General features: G+C 35.8%; 1 protein-coding gene across 1 annotated transcript in view; it reads left to right on the forward strand.

The window, feature by feature from the left end:
* The window catches only part of EML6 (EMAP like 6), a 280,775-nt gene that overhangs the window by 153,392 nt on the left and 109,402 nt on the right, over positions 1 to 17,981 (forward strand). The window contains exons 9-14 of the mRNA XM_027131630.1: positions 467 to 604; positions 2,322 to 2,578; positions 4,723 to 4,935; positions 11,757 to 11,924; positions 12,875 to 12,981; positions 16,257 to 16,375. Coding sequence (XP_026987431.1) covers positions 467 to 604; positions 2,322 to 2,578; positions 4,723 to 4,935; positions 11,757 to 11,924; positions 12,875 to 12,981; positions 16,257 to 16,375 — 1,002 coding nt within the window. The remainder of the gene's footprint in view (positions 1 to 466; positions 605 to 2,321; positions 2,579 to 4,722; positions 4,936 to 11,756; positions 11,925 to 12,874; positions 12,982 to 16,256; positions 16,376 to 17,981) is intronic.

Below are 17,981 nucleotides of genomic sequence, written 5' to 3' on the forward strand. Positions count from 1 at the left end.
CAAATGTAATGTGTATTTCAATCTGTATGTGCTTACATAACACAGTTACTAGAATGGAACTCGTATTTTTTTTTTAAAAAAAAGCAATAACAGCATCTAGTAGTACTTCTTATCCTATAAGTGTTATTAACAGCCATTGGTATAAATCCAGAACAATTTTTAATCTCCAAAGTATAATTTTGTGTGAAGTAGTGTTTAAAATTACCTTATTTTATGCATCTCAAAATCTTTGGAAATGTTATCTCATTTTATATTTCTTGCTGGGTATTTCAAATGGTGAGAATCACATAAAGATAGACTAAACACTTTCCCAGATTCCCAGACATGCCAAGAGGAAGGACACTGGTGTGAGGTTACTGCAGTCTTTCTTGTTATTATCGCAGTGGTGAACAGGCCTTCGGCCTTGGGCTGGCTGATGACTATGAGAAGTTGTTTTGTTTCGTCTTTGACTTTGAACTGTGCTTAGGCTGTGGAGCCTGGCAGACCATGCCTTGATCGCCCGCTGTAACATGGAGGAAGCGGTTCGAAGCGTTGCTTTCAGCCCCGATGGATCTCAGTTGGCCCTGGGCATGAAGGACGGATCTTTCATTGTTCTCCGAGTCAGGCATGTACTGATACTGAAAATGACATTAGAGATATTCTTTTGTTAAAATTAATTCTCCTGGTCAGAATGTATGCCAGGACCTTAGGAAAAATGCATTTACTGTTTTGAATAGGAGCACTGTAGATTCACAACCGCCTGTCTATAGTTACAAAGTCCAAACACTCTGAGCGTCCGAAGTTCTTTGGTAACTTGTTTGGCAGCACTGCCTGACCCAGTGAACTGGATGTGCGATTGTTTACAGTCTGTTAATCTCTTAGTAGGGATAGTCATGTATCATCTGATTTGCTGCAAAAATATTACTGTGTTCAAAAGGGGTTGCTGTCTTAACTCCTACTGGGGATGTTATGTAATAGATTGTATGCAAACCTTTCTAAAATCCAATGAATGATAAACTCCCAAGCTTGTCTGGTCCCAGGGGTTTTAGATAAGAGATATGGGCTTGTAATAAGCCAAGAAAAGAGGAAGAAAGACGAAAGCAGCCTCCCAACAGCACTAAATTTTTAGAGGTAAACTTAAGTCAAGATTTTTCTACCTATAATCACCAATAAAATGGAACATTTCGTATTTATCAACCTCCTATATTATTTCTACTGGAAAAAAATTATGACCCACCCTTGTAATTATTTGAAAACATTGGTTATTCTTTTGGATTACACATTTTGTGATTACAGAAAGTAAATGTAGCTGTAGATTAGATACTGCATCTCTCACACACAGCAAGTTCTATGTAGCTCTTGGCATGGTTTATTACACTAAATTCTCATCACCAGCCACACAACTTATTACCAAATGGGTGGGCAGCATTTTCTTTCTTTGCTTAGCGATGTGTGAAAAGATAGCTAATTACCAAATTTTCTTTTTGATGGATTTCCCAAGCTAAAAAACAATCCTCCCACACCTATTTTATGGCATTATAGTAAACTATAATGCTATTAGTAAATGATGCAGCAGGTATGAGAAATTATTATGTGGAAGCAAATATTTGGCATTATTTATGCATTCAGTTCATTTTAGAGTTGATGAAGGCATCATTACTAGTTCAGGGGACCTGCTAGTCATAATCTTGTCTTATAGCTATGGGGGAAAAGCCTCAGTGAGCTTTCAAATAAGAGTAGAAATTCTTACCAGAAACTTATCAGAAAGGATATGGAATATTCCAGTGATTCAATGTAGGCATTATTGACCTTTCATAGTGAAAGTTAAATAATTACATAAAAATTCAACATTAAAAAAGTAGTTTTCCTCTTCTGCTTTTTGGACTTGCTCTTTCTACAATAAGCATCAAGCTTAACAGTCACTGGTTTCTTGTTCTTAAAGTATTAGAAAGATAGTTTATTTTTATGTTAACCTTGATATGTTTTACCTTTCTCTGTGACATATTTTTAAAACAATTTTACAAACCCCAAATTTTAATAAAAAGTTTTAGAGAAAAAGAATACATATAATTGAACATGAAAGCAAAAATGCATTTCATTAAAATTGTTTTGTTTTTTACTTTGGGAGCCCAAAATATTATTTAAAATGTTTAATTTCTCCTACTTTGGCCATGAACTAAATAATGTTTTATATCTTTCCATAAAAGTTAATTCTGTAATTCCTGTAGTTTTTCTCTCCCTTTCAAAGTAATTTTTTTCTGTGGCACACAGATTTTAAAACATGACTTGGGGTTCCTATCTCTAGATTTGCTGCTTATCGCTTTGCTTTTCTATTCTTATAGAGATATGACAGAAGTGGTTCATATCAAAGATCGAAAAGAAGTCATTCACGAAATGAAATTTTCTCCAGATGGTTCTTATCTGGCAGTGGGATCCAATGATGGCCCAGTAGATATCTACGCTGTCGCCCAGCGGTATAAGAAAATAGGAGAATGCAACAGGTCTCTCAGTTTCATCACACACATCGACTGGTCTTTGGATAGTAAATACTTGCAAACTAATGACGGTGCCGGAGAACGGCTCTTCTACAAAATGCCATGTAAGTCACAAGGGCAATGAATGTTTGTACAAAGCGCAACTCTGAACCATGGCAGAAAATTTATGAGGATATTCTTAGGACCTCAGGGCAAGGAATGTTTTCTGAAACAAGACCCTCAAACCACAAACTCTCAAAGAACAGATTCATAAATTGGAACACATTAAAATAAAAAATTATTGCACAGCAAAAGAGACCATGATGGGCATAAATACTTGGAATTGTTATAATGGACAAAGCATATACATGAACAATACAAGTTTGAACTGTACCAGTCTACTTCTGTGCAGATTTTTTTAGTTGTAAATACTACAGTACTACATGGTAGGAGGTTGGTTGAATCTGTGGTTGTGGAACCATGGATGCAGAGGGTCAACTCTAAGTTATACATGGATTTTCGACAGCATGGAGAGTTGGTGGCCCTAGCCCTCAAGTTGTTCGAGGGTCAGCTGTACACCTATAATATATAAAGAATGCCTAAAGATAAGCAAAAGGAAAAAATACTAGGAAAATACTAAAAAAAATACTGAAGATTTGAGGATCACAGTCAACTACTATGATTGCTTTCGTCTCTTTTGTGTCCTTCATAATTGGAAGCCCTTATACGATTATTTGGTGAAATATGCTCATTGGGATTAAAAAACCCACAAATTTTATTTGTAACCCTCACTATAACTTCTGTATGAGATTTATCTTATTCATCTTATTTATATAGTACTCATTTAGTAACATTTAATCTGTGATGTTAAAATGTCATAAATAAAAGATAGATTTCTGTATTACAATCTTTGATTAATGATTTTTTATAATGTAAAAGGAAAAATTTGATATTTAACATGAATCTTGACCGCAAAGAATTATATTTTAATTTTGTATTGAAAAATCAATTTTACCATAAAACAAGGTGTGACATATCTTCAACATTTTTAATAGTCTCTGCCCTATCAATTCATCAGTATACCTTTACTAGGTACATATTTTTTTGTGTCTACTTTCTCTGCTTGACAGTATTTCGTATATATTTTCATACGTGAAAAAATATGGAACACATTTTTGTCGTTTGCAGAAACAAAGTAACACCCTACTCAGTGATATCAAAGATACCAGTGTTATCTTTGCTGGTACACACAGTGCAGATCCAAATATCTTTGTAGAGGTGGGATTTTTCTCTTGTGAATTACTTCCTTGGACTATATTCTTTAAAGCAGGAACACTGGATCCAAGACTATGTTCAGACTATAAACTCTCCGATTCTGTGGTCTTCATAATGGATTTTTATATAATGCTGTGTTAGAGTCTAGAATTGCCAATTTGACAGTGCACCAGTAATGTACAAGAGCATCTATTCTCATAGGTTCTTTATTTGAAAATATTTGTTATTTTTGAGGGGGAATGTATGAGGTAATACACTTAATTGTCTTGATTTTGAATTTTTAAATTGTGCATGACTAAGCATTTTTCCAAGCTTTTCCTTATCCATGGGCTTCCTCCTTTTTGTGCTCCCTGGGGACGTCCCTTACCAGCTGCTGGTGAAAACTGGGTATTGTGCCCCACACATAAGACCATACCTAGAACAATTGTCAGGACTATTTTCCCCAGCTAATTACATTTATTTCATCAAAATTTGGTGGATTTTCATTGTCTAGCACTTTAAAATTTAAATAGAAAATCCATTCAGTTTTTCCACTAATTAATTGAGGCTGACTTCTAAAAAATCACTTCTGTGGTTCCTTGAATTATGAAAAGTAGGAGTTCAGAATAAACTCTTTAAAAACCTGGCAAAATGTTAGTAACTAAATATAATAATATATAATTTAATAATAGTCATTTCATCAATAACACAAAGCATAATATCATCTGTATCTAAATAATTAAGGTCAAGTAAATATCAGTAGTTTAAGACATTAGATTTAGTACCATGATCATTTTCTTTCTCCTATCGGAGTTTTGAGCATGTGCTTCCTTTAAACCCTGCTAGAAAAAAAATTTCACCATTTGGGGAAAGAGATTAGAATTTATAGTTTCCTTGGTTTCTAAACATTTTAAAACAAAGGTTTTAGACCTCTATGAGAAAAATGAATAAAGTAAATTAGGATATGATTTTATTTAAATGTAACATTATATTAAAACTTATTGATTATTTTCAGCTGGGAAGCCTTTAACAAGTAAAGAAGAAATCAAAGGGATTCCCTGGGCCTCCTGGACATGTGTGAACGGCCCAGAAGTGAGTGGGATTTGGCCAAAATACACTGATGTCACTGACATCAACTCAGTGGATGCAAATTACAACAACTCAGTACTGGTGTCTGGAGATGATTTTGGACTGGTTAAATTGTTTAAGTTTCCTTGTCTCAAGAAAGGTAAGGCCAAAAGAAATGTTTCTTTGAATGAAGATTTGATCTAGAATATACATACAGTATAATTAAGGCTTATTTTCTTGATGTCTGTTACTGCAGACTATTCATTTTATCTTTATATTTACTCTAACATTTTTCAATAGAAAGTTTGCTATCTTCTGCTTTTGACATTCTGAAATGTGGTTTTGCAAATTTAAGTCAGCATTTGTTAACAGAGATGTTACTCAACATTTCGTGATTCATAAACTTCATGTTTTAAACAAGTTGTATTCTATTTTATTTATATATATGTAAATATAATAATTTAAATTACATGTTACATTAAAATATTGTAATTAAAATTCTTTTATGTGTTACACCTAATTGTGCTTATACATAGGAAGCAAAGCAAATCCTTATAGACATATTTAAAATAAAATCTGAAAGTGATTGTTGTGGTGATAATACAGTTTGTGGACCCCTTCTGATAGCACTAATTTTGCACACCAGACTTACGTAACTGGTGAAATTTTTTTATTGAAGTATAATTGATATACAGTGTATATATAATTGTATATACAATGTATATATAATTGTATATACAATGTATATACAAATGTATATACAATATACAATTTCTGCTGTACAGAAAGTGAATTAGTTATACAAATATATACACTCTTTTTAAAATTCTTTTCCATTATGGTTTATTACAGGATATCAATTATAGTTCCCTGTGCTGTATATTAGGACCTTGTTGTTTATCCGTTCTGTATATTAATAGCTTGCATCTGCTAATCCCAAACTCCCAATCCATTCCTCCCCCAACCCCCTCCCCCTTGGTAACCACAGATCTGTTCTCTGTGTGTGAGTCTGTTTCTGTTTGGTAGATAAGTTCATTTGTGTCATATTTTAGATTCCACATATAAGTGATATCATATGGTATTTGTCTCTTTCTGACTTGCTTCACTTAGTATGATAATCTCTAGTTGCATCCATGTTGCTGCAGATGGCATTATTTCATTCTTTTTTATGGCTGAGTAATATTCCATTGTATATATGTACCACATCTTCTTTATCCATTCATCTGTCAATGGACATTTAGGTTGCTACCCTGTCTTGGCTATCATGAATAATGCTGCTGTGAACATTGGGGTGCATGTATCTTTTTGAATTGTAGTTTTGTCTGGATATATGCCCAGGAGTGGGATTGCAGGATCATATGGTAACTCTGTTTTTAGTTTTTTGAGGAATCTCCATACTGTTTTCCATAGTAGCTGCACCAACAATGCAGCAGAGTTTCCTTTTTTCCACACCATCTCCAGCATTTGTTATTTGTAGATTTTTTAATGATGGCCATTCTGATCCGTGCGAGGTGGTACCTCATTGTAATTTTGATTCGCATTGCTGTAATAATTAGAAATGTTGAGCATCTTTTCATGTGCCTGGTGGCCATCTGTATGTCTTCTTTGGAAAAATGTCTATTTAGATCTTCCGCCCATTTTTTGATTGGGTTGTTTTGTTATTGTTGAGTTGTATAAGCTGTTTGTATATTTTGGAAGTTAAGCCCTGTTGGTTGCATTATTTGTAAATATTTTCTCCTACTCTGTAGGTTCTTTTCATTTGTTTATGGTTTCCTTTGCTGTGCAAAAGCTTGTAAGTTTGATAAGGTCCCATTTGTTTATTTTTGCTTTTGGGAGACTGATAACTGGTGAAATTTTTGAGAGAGTTTGATTCAAAACAACCGTTTCTGCCCTTGCATTTTATTATTTTGTTTTATTGTTGTTAAAATCTTGTCACTTCAATTTTTCTGGCACTGTCAGGCTTTGTAGAATGTGACTGAATTAATCATGTAATGACCCTGTCCTCTTCTTCCTTCAAAAGTTTAGGCAAAGCCCATACACAGGCTTTTCTGAGACTCCCTGCCTGCACCCTGAAAATCTGATCAGCAGTAGGGATATGCTGTTGCCTGAAAAACCTTTCACTTGAACAATTTTTAGAATAAGCAAGGAAAGGGATTGAAAATGTCATCAGAAAGTCATTTTCAGCTAACTGGCAGTTTTGAAGCAGTGACAATCATGGTAAAAAATTGAACATAAAATGCATAGCAAAACCACCATCACTTCCACTTGACAAAATGACCATCAGATTAAAATGCTTGAGGCACAGCATTACCTCAACATGCCTAATTCAAACTGTTCTCTTTCTCCATAATGGGTCTTTTGAGTAATAGGGCATGTCTTGTTAAATTGAGTAATGTACTTGCAGAAGTTAAGTTAGGCAACCAGAAGGTATCTGGAAATTCAGGAGTCAGAAGAAATATCATGAAGGTCAGAAGCAATACTATTGGTATCAAGTATCAGGACTTGGGAATTCAGTGAGAGTTGGTATTTCCTATGAGTCATTGAGCCTTGTAGGATAGACTTGGGTCTAGAAAATAGCAATGGAGATGTAGATCTTGGATTAGCTTATTAGGATGGGGGAGGCAGGTAGGGAGGTACAGTGAGTAGTGCTGTTTGTCAAAATGAGATACCCTTATATGTAAAACAACCCTGAGGAGGAAGGCAGCCAGGAGACATCTGAATGAACAAGGAGACACTGACAGCCAGAGCGACAGTATGGTGAGAGCAGTAAAACCCACCTCAACAATCTGCATAAGTATCCATGTCCTCATAGCAAACTGACTTGTTCTACTTTTCATGACACATTGTTTATACATCTTGCAATTTGCCTCAGAGTCATTTAGGCTCTTGGAGCCTTTTTGTGCTAAAGCTACTGGTGGAGAAGTTTATAACAGAGTGTTGCTGATGAGAATGGTAACAGTTGGTGGAACTTGTCTCCCTATAACCAAGGTACCAGTGACAAGTATTCCCCCAACTTTTGAACCTGTAAACACCCAAATATTAGCAGGGGCTGATGACTATGAGAAAATGTGGAGACTGGGTAAACATTATAGTTTTCCATTGTGATTAAATAAAACTCACAAGTTAATTGACACATTTATGATTATGTGTGCATAGTATTCTTTTGCATAATAATTAGACATAAGTGTTCTGCAGTTAATGAAAATGACTACAATTCATATTATTTTTACATAGCTGAACCAATTTGTTTTCCTCATTTCCTTTTGACAGTTTTCAAATCTTAAAATAATTAGGATCAATACTGATAATTTTCCCTGATGTCATTTAGAGTACATCCTGTTTGACCATCACCCTCCAGACACTGACATGAGGTAAAATCCAAAGCCTTGCTCATTGACATTTGCCATATCTTAACACCCTTGGCATCTACCCACGCTCCTAGGGGAGGCTCAAGGCCGAGGATCTCCATGTTTCACTTGTGTGCTGCCATTCCATTAATCCTTCACACACACACACACACACACACACACACACACATACAGTCCTTGAACAGCTACCTCCTATGACAAGTGTCCTAGATACTGTAAGACTTGAGTTGCAGAAACCCTAGACCTTGGAGGGGAAAGTGCTGGCCTTCAGTAGAGCTTGGATGAGCTTGATGGAGGAACAGAAAGGTCAGTGTGTCTAGACCATGATGAACGAGGGGAGAGCTGTGCACTCCAAGGCTGGAACGGCATTAGGGGCCAGGCATGAAGGGCCTTGAAGCAACTGCTAGAAATGTGGGTCTTATTCTAAGTGCAGTGGAAGACTGTTGAGGGTTTTAAATGGAAGACTGACATGAGCAATTTAAGTTTTTAAAATACCACTTTGATATTGTGTGGGATGGAGTAGGGAAGGGGAGGCTTCAAGTAGAGAGATTATTGCAAGAGCCCAGGTAAAAGATGATGTGACTTGGACAAAGTTGTCAGGAACAGACCTGAAGAGAGGTGGTTGAGATTAGGAAACAGTGTCAAGGTAGAGCTGAAGGTCTTGCTGATGGATTGGGTGTGGGAGTAGAGGGAAAGAGAGGAATTGAGGAAAACTCCTAAGTTTTAGATTTGAGCAATGGGGTGGATGGTAGCACCATCTATAGAGATGGGAAAATGAGAAAGGAAAAGGGTGTGTGTGTGTGTGTGTGTGTGTGTGTGTGTGTGTGTGTGTGTGTGTGTTTATAGTGGTAACAGAGTAGGAGGGGAAGGGGAAACTCCTAGTTTTTCTGTGATAAGTTTGAGGCACCTATTAGACATCCAAGTGGGCATAGCACACAAGCTGTCAGCACTCTTGGGAGGCTTCAGGGTTGGAGATGAATGTTTGGCAGCTGAGGGAATATCAACAGTATTTAAAGTCAAGGAGAAAGAATCAATAGAGAGGAGATGAGGGCTGAGCCTTCCTTAGGGTCCAGAGAATAAAGGGGGGCCTTGTAGAGTCACTCAGTGTCCTAAGGAAAACCTTGGAAGAGATGGATGTGGCCTTCATTTTTTCAGTAAATATGTAAGTGCTATTCTAGAGGCTGGAGATATGTCAATGAATAAAACAAGCACAAGTCCCTGGAGCTCTTGTTCTACTGAGGGGACCTAGTCAATAAACAAGACAATATAAACACATCTGATGGTGAGAAGTGCTGTGATGAAAAATAAAGCAAACAATGGGAGGAAAGAGCACTCAGGTCGGGCAGTGTAGTATTGCTGTTTTAAGTAGGATGGTCAAAGCAGGGCTCACTGATAGTTTCATTTGACTAGAAACCTGAAGGAGATAAGAGAAGCAGCCATTCAGAGATGCAGGGAAAGAGCATTCCAGACTAAGGGAACACAAGTGCAAAAGCCTAGAGGCAGAAGAGGGCCTGGCGTGCAAAAAGGCCAGTGAGCCTAGAGTAGAGCAAGGAGGGAGAGAGAGGAAGAATTATCAGAGAGATAAGGCCTAAATATTGATGACACTAATGCTTTTGCAGGTTCTACTTCCAGCCTCCCAATGGTGTATGAGCTAGCTATTGCTGTAAAACAAATTCCCCTCCCTCCCAAATTTAGCAGCTTAAATCAATAATAATTTATTTTCTCACAGTTTTGGAGGGTCAGGAATTCAGGAGCAGCTTAGCTGGCTGATTCTAGCTCCAGGTCTCTCATGAAGCTGCAGTCATCTGAAGGCTAGACTGAGGCCAAAGATCCACTTCCAAGATGCTCACTCACCTGGCTCTTGGCTGGAGGCCTCAGTTCCTTGCCATGTGAGCCTCTCCATAGGCTGCTTGAGTGTCCTTATCACATGGTACCTAGAGATCCAAGAAAGAGCAAGGAGCATCTGCACTGCCTTTTATAACCTCCTCTTGGATGTCACATACCTTCATTTTTGGCATACTGTGTTTTGATTTGTATCAAATAATTTGTAGACATATTTTTTCCAGCTTTACTGAGATAAAATTGACAAATAATACTGTGTAAGTTTAAAGTATACAACATGGTGATTTCATATATGTGTATATGTTGTGAAATGATTACTACTTTAAAGTTAGTTAACATATCCATCACCTTAGTTAGTTATCCTGTGTGTGTGTGTGTGTGTAGTGAGAACATTTAAGATCTACTCTCTTGGCAACTTTCAAATATACGGTATTATTAACTACAGTCACCATAGGGTACATTAGATCCCCAGAACTTATTCATCTTATAACTGAAAGTGTATCTTTGACCAGCATCTCCCCATTTCCCCCTAGGTCCCTGATAACTGCAAATCTACCATGTGCTTTTATGAGTTTAACTTTTTTAAAAAATTGTGGACATTTTTTAAACAATTCCAAAGAGATGGGTTAAATCATCTCTGAGGAGGGTCTAAAGGTCAGGGCAGCAAAGAATAGCCCAACAAGATCTATAGAGATATGGGAAGAATATATATTTACTTCATAATTATTGAATTATCATCAGCCAGCATTTACAGTTGACCGGAGTTGCAATCTGTTTGACTTTATTAAATTACCAAAACTGATTTAGGAAACTCTTTGAAATGGGCATGGTTGCTTTTGAGACTCAAGTCCTTCTTTTCCCCTTCTGTGGCAGCATTCCCCCTGTCTTTTTATAATAAAACCTCACCTGATCAGAACACGCTCTCAGGGAAGGGACATGTGGCAGTCATTTTCGCGTACATATAAATTTAAATCATTACCTCTCCAGTGGGTATTTAAATTTTAAACATGTGATACTTGAAGAGATGGCCTTTTCCCCCATTAAAGAGATTTCACTTAGAGGGGCTGTAATAGGTACAAGTATTTCTGAAGGAGGGATGGTGTGCTTGTTGGCCCCAGAAATCTCTCACAGTCTTTGGGGTCCTAGGTCTCCACATGAGAAGATGGATCTTGCTTATTTCCATGAGGGCCTTTATGCTTCTATCTACTCACCATACACTGGAGACTTTGCTGCAGTTATTCAACCACAAATAGAAGTTCACATAGCTTTTCTGTTGCATTCACTACCTGGGGATGGTGTTTACTGAGTAAAGCGATCAATTTAAAAGAAAAAAAATTCATTCTCCCAACTCTACATCTACATGACCCCAAACAACAATTTTACTCCCCCCGCCCCGCCGCAGAAGTATTTTCCATTTCCCAGTTAAAGGATTGCCTGTTGCATCTTGTATTTAAATAAGAATGTGTAAGATATTCATTCTTTAGCATTTATTTTCAGAATCAGTGAAGCAGTGGGTGTTATTTGGAACAGGTTCAGATGTGTCTTTAGACACAGGGCTTAAATTTTAAGACCCAGTTTTAGCTTAATCCATACTGGAATGATTGAGATAGCTTTTGGAGCCTTTGATTGTTTGTTATTATATATAAGATTGAAATTATATTTTCTAATATACTTAAATCTTTTACTTTTCAACATGAATAGAATGTAATTTTTTAACCAACGGATTCTATTTTTTGCACAACTAATCTTCTCCTCAAAAATATCTTTTCAGGAGCCAAATTTAGAAAGTATGTGGGTCATTCTGCACATGTCACAAACGTCCGCTGGTCTCATGACTTTCAGTGGGTATTAAGCACAGGAGGGGCTGACCACTCGGTTTTCCAGTGGAGATTTATTCCAGAAGGTGTCAGCAATGGCCTGCTGGAAACAGCACCCCAGGGTAAAACCAGTAATAATTTTTCAACATCTATTTATTTTTCAATAAAAATATCAAAGAATGGTCTAACATCTCTTCTGAAGGTAAAGAGTTAAAGCTGTTTTGAAAAATTCGTTCCTACAGTAAATTTAACATTAAAAAAAAAGAACAGAAAAAGCTTTTGAGATATGGGCCACTTGAGTATGGGTCAGTTGGATAATTTCCTTCAAAGGATTTTGCTTATACCAAATGCAAGTTGAAGGTCTAAGGTTTACATGAAGAATTAACTTTTGAGAATAACACGAACAGATACATCTCGGCCTCCTTAGACTATTCTAACAGGTGGTGGGTCTGCTGGGTCAGGTGACAAGGTAACATTTGGAATAGAAGTTGCCTCCTGAACGGCATTCAGAGAACGGTCCACAATCAGGGCCACTGTGTTCCAGTTCAATGGATGTGTATAGTCCTTTAATTTACTGTGATGTTGGCAGGAATGATCATGTAATATGTGAGGAGATGTTCTTATTGGGAGGGGTTCTGCAGCCATTTTGACCATGGCAATTACCAGCATGGGTGGGCATGTTAACAGGCTAATGAGGATCTTTACTGAACTGAGTGGTTGGATTTCTTTCTGTCCCAGCCTTCTCCTTGGGAAAACCTAGCCCCCTGCCCGCCCCCTTTTTTCCCCTTTCAAAGCAAGATTTAAAACCCAAAGATCTGTTATCTAATAGAAGTGTGGAAATAGTGGGGGGAGTTATCCTAGTCTGGTAATACTCCTGAAAAGGGGGTTAGAGGTATGGTGAACTTAACGAAAAGAGAAAAAAAAAAGATGTTTTAAGAATCTACAACAAATGAAAACTATGGTGTAGTTATTTTTATTGACCTCAATAGGAGAGAAAAAAATTTTAAAATAAAAGTTTTAGCCATTTAAAGTCTCAGAATTTCTGCTTGTGTCTCACGGGGTGTTTCTGCAGAAGGTGGCTCCGATTCCTATAGTGAAGAATCTGATTCGGATTTATCTGACGTGCCGGAGTTGGATTCTGATATTGAGCAAGAAACTCAAATCAATTATGATCGCCAGGTCAGTAAACAGGGAGCCTCATGACAAATGCCTTTTAACCCCGAATCTTGATCTCATTGAATTTGGACATTGCACTAAAATTGGTTAATGCTTAGGCAGAAGAAAATCAAGAAAAGAATTAGGGAAATTGCCTACTTCTTATCTTTAAGTACAGATTTGAAATAAGGCATTTACTGGATCATATCAGTAAAAAATTGTTACGTAGAGGTAGTAGCAAATTTTCAAAACGGAACCCATGACAGTTTGGGTTTTCTGCCTTCCTAGCAGCTAAAACTTTAAAATATTTTTTACAGAAAAACGTGCAAGTAAGTTACAAGATTTTTCATTTTCTTAGCAGATCATTAAAGCATGTGTTTTCTTTATAGAATAGGTATCCCTGGAGGCATGGTAGTTTGCAAATGAGCTGTTGTCCTGATTCCTCTCTTAACTTATGGACACCGTTATCCATTTAATTAAAGTAAAAGCCCAAATACAATGCACATTATCCTTCCAGTCAGAAATCATCTTTAGTAGAAAAGTTGGACAATTACAACCAAATTTTTTGAAAATAAACACTTAATTTTAGCACTAAATTGTGTGTATTAAAGGGCGTAATCCTTCATTGGAATCTGGACAGGTATCACCTTCTTAATGGTGATAACCCTAGGGATTCTGTTTTCTTCCTAGTCATTTAACAGAGGTATGTGAAGCAGATTCCATACGTGAACATGGAGTGAATAAGATTTCAGACACAGCAACCGTCAGTGTTGCCCCATGGAAACTTACCACATAGGCCTGTGGCAGCTGCCATGTATCAAGTGTCTCTATGGGGCCACATCCTGTGCTTTACATACACCGAATTCAACCCAACAGTAACCCCTGAGAGGCTGAGTACTTTGCCCACATCCACATTGCCTGTAGTGGGTATGGGCTTCTCTCCAACGTGCACATTGTGCGTGCTACTTGGCTTTGCCTCTACATAAGCTCTGAATGTACAACTTTTCAGATGATGACTTTTTTTCCCCAACCCATAATTGTCACTCACTGATTCAATATTTGAAAAATTAGGTTAGTACAAAAGTAGTCCAACTGATGGTTTAGGTTAACTTCAAGACTAAATCGGTTTGACTGTGTATTGTATTATGCTATAAAACTGCTAAAGATAAAGATTTGAAAGGAAATTATTAATATCATGCAAATATTACACCCTAATATCAAGGGGAAATGGAATTTAAGCAAAATAAACACACAATTTAGGGAAAAAGAAATGCAATTTTTTTAGTTGGGATGTTTCTATTTAATAAAAATAGTGCTAGTAAAAGAATGAAAAGGAATGACTCAATTGAAATTCATGCCTAGGATTTATATATTCTCCCTGACATCTTACTTTCTAAAGCTTTCACCTAGATTATTTAATTCATGTTGTCTATATTTGATTCCTGAGTTGTTCCTGAGCAGGGAGTCTGTTCTACAGATGGGACTTTGAGGCCCACAGAGGTTATGAGACTTGTTCAAATAAGCGGTAGAAATGCCAAGACTAGAATTCAGTTCTCTAAAGTAGTTGATGAGCTGATGAAAGCATCATGAATTCAGATGAATAATTATCATTAGATTTTAAAAGTTTAGTTCACTGCATCTGTAATAGACAAGGCAGTAGTGAGATATCTTCTGACTTCCGTTTTTTTTAAACGATTTTTGGTCAAATCCTAAATATGAATTTCATTATAATATTTTCATGATTTTTTTGTAATGTAGTTTGATTAAATGAAAACTTTCCTATATGAAGATGAGAAATTATGAATCGTATTTCATTTAAATGTGTTAAATTTATATCTCTTGATTGTAGGGTATAAATACATGATAGACAAAATTTTAGCTACATGATTTTATCTACATTTAAATTATCGAGAATGTTCTCTCAGCCAGCAGCACATTTTAGGTCCTAGGTTAGACCAAGAGCTTTGCTCTGTATCCCAGAGTCTGATCTGAAAGATTCATGAGGTCATGAAAGAAGGATAATTCCAAAGAGTGATCACCATGATTCATGTGGCCCACATTTTACACATTTCTGAATCATCAAGAGATTTCTTGCCTTAGAAGAAATCATAACGAAATATTTAAATTATATTTTATTGATAATTTTATTTAATAATTTCCTTTATTTATCAGAAAAGTAATATATTTTCTGGATATAAATTGATTTAGAAACATAATAGCAAAATTTTTTTTTAATTCTTTTAAATCCCAATGACTTAAAAGATATTTCAAGTTAGTTTTGTTCATTAGAAAAAAGTAAAATTCAATCTCATGTCTTATGTTCTCAATTTTGTTTGTCTTTTCAAAGAACCAACTCTTAGTTTTGTTAATCTTTTCTATTGTTTTCCTATTCTCTATTTCATGTATTTCTGCGCTAATCTCTGTTACTTCCTTTCTTCTGCTAACTTTGAACTTAGGGTCCAAACTAAGTCCAAACTTTTTTTCTAGTTCCTTGAGGTATAATATTAAGTTCTTTATCTGAGATCTTTCTTTTTCCTTAATGTATATGTTTATTAGCTACAAAATTTCCCCTGAGAAATGCTTTTGCTGTATCCTGTAAGTTCTGGTATGTTGCATTTCCATTTTCATTTGTGTCAAGATTTTTAAAAATTTCCTTTTTGATTTCTTCTTTGATCCATTAGTTGTTGAGGAGTGTGTTGATTTCTGCATATTTGTGACTTTCCCAGCTTTCTTCCTGTTACTTATTTCTAGTTTCATACTATAGTGGTCAGAAAATATACTTGATATAATTTCAGTCTTCTTAAATTTATTGAGCCTTGTTTTGTGGTCTAACATGATCTGTCCTAGAAAATGTTCCTTGTGTGCTTGAGAAGAATGTATGTTCTGCTGCTGATAGATGAAATGTTCTGTATTTGTTAAGATATTTGGTCTGTAGTATTGTTCAAATCTGCTGTTTCATTATTGATTCTCTGTCTGGATGATTAATCCGTTGTTGGGAGTGGGGTTTTACAGTTCCCAACTATTATTTTATTGATATTTATTTCTTCTTTTAGTTGTTAATATATGCTTTGTATATTTAGATGCTCTGATGTCAGGTGCATAAATATTTACCATTGTTATATCTTCTTGATGAGTTGACCCCTTTATCATTATATAATGCCCTTCTTTGTCTCTTGTGACCATTTTTAGCTTCTTATGTTTTCAAAAACTTGAGTTCCTGCAATTAAAGAGAATGTCAAGACATTAATATATTTGAAACCTGAAGAGTCTCTAACTAAATGTTTCTGTTACGCTTGAAGGTTTACAAAGAAGATCTACCTCAGCTAAAGCAACAAAGTAAAGAGAAAAACCATGCAGTGTCCTTCCTCAAACGAGAAAAGGCTCCTGAGGACAGCTTGAAACTCCAGTTCATACATGGGTGGGTGGTCTGTCACCAATCTTATCACCTTGTCGTCCTTCTTCTCAGTGCTACCCCAATTCAGGCTGGCTCTTCTCTCCAGTTTGCACTTACCTGTGGTTAATATTTTAACCACGGCTCTCTGTCCAGTTTTCTCAGTGTTCTATGGCCATCTCAGTGTGTGTATCTAGATTTTTCACACTTCATGTACTTTTGTGTTGCATGTGTTACTACCACTCATTGTTATTTCATTTTATTCTCTCCATCTCTGCTTCCTTTATCCCGTAACTCCTGCTCTATTCAGCTGGCTTTCCCAGGACAGTATTTCCTTCAAATGCTTTTGTTCACGTGTACCCCAAATAATTTTGAATTTTGAAAATCATGTACAACCTTCCACACTTTAAGTTAACATCTAAGCTTTTTCAATCTAAGCTTAAATGGTTGTGAAGAATATATCTTGTGTTTTATGAATACTCACATTATTTATTTAGATGGCTCCAGTGGAACCCAAATGCATAGATATTTGATTCCCATTATCATCAATATCGCAAATACATGAACTCATATTTCTATTCTACTTCTCCTACAGAATTTTACCCTAATATAATATTTTTATGCTTGTAAGTCTTTTATTGATTACCCTGTCATAACTTCAACAAGGAAAAAACGTATCTATATGGTCAATTTAAATTTAATTCTCCGTGACCATAAGTCTCTAACTCTGTGCTGTCTGGTACGATATCTACTTGTAGCCAACGATCACTTGAAATGTGGCTGGTCTGAATGTGCTCTATGTGGAAAATGCACACCAGAGTTTGAAGGCTTAGCATGAAAAAGAAATTTACCTCATTAAAATGTTTTATATTGATTACATGTGGACATGATAATATTTTGGACATAATGGGTTAAATGTTCTTAAGTTTCATCTGTTCCTTCTTTTTTAATGTGACAGTTAGAAAATTTTTCAGTTACCTATGTGACTCACATAATAGTTCTGTTGGACAGTGCTACTCTAAGCATTAACAATTTTTTTCTGGATTTAATTATTGTTATAACTATTAGTAATAAATAGCTGGCCAAATCAACATAAATGTAGTACAAATTCTGATAGTTATTAAACATAAGTAATTTTATTGGAAAATTTCTTTTAATAAGATAGAATTGTTTCAATGAGTTCAGATATATGTGCATATATATTTCTTATTGCTAGAGGGTAACAGTTTAGCATTGAATCTATTCCAATTTTTCACTTTTTAATGTAAGCGCTAAGAAAGCTTATTCATATCTAGCTACTTAAGTAGATGAGAACAGAGGCAGTTTTATCACAGCAATGGTGATCAGTTCTTTAAACTCCTCTTTGTCATAGACCAAAAATATGTGGCGTGATTTTGATATATCACACAAAAATGTAGTTTAGTGATCCATCAGCTAAGAATTCAGTTAAATCACTGTTCAAATTTGTTAAAAGCAAAGAATTGGAAGTCACTTGACTTGCAAAAGGATTTCTTACCCAGTTGTTAGAGTTATTCACTTTCACCATCCATCCGCACTTGTACTTGTTTTGGTGTCCCTGGAAGGTTTGACATTCCAGGGTAATATACCATAGTAAGATTCCCGATGGATGAGA

This window comes from Aethalodelphis obliquidens, unplaced genomic scaffold, assembly GCF_003676395.1.
Source record: "Aethalodelphis obliquidens isolate GAN/ISIS:26980383/991018 unplaced genomic scaffold, ASM367639v1 scaffold40, whole genome shotgun sequence".
Classification (NCBI taxonomy): Eukaryota; Metazoa; Chordata; class Mammalia; order Artiodactyla; family Delphinidae; genus Aethalodelphis; species Aethalodelphis obliquidens.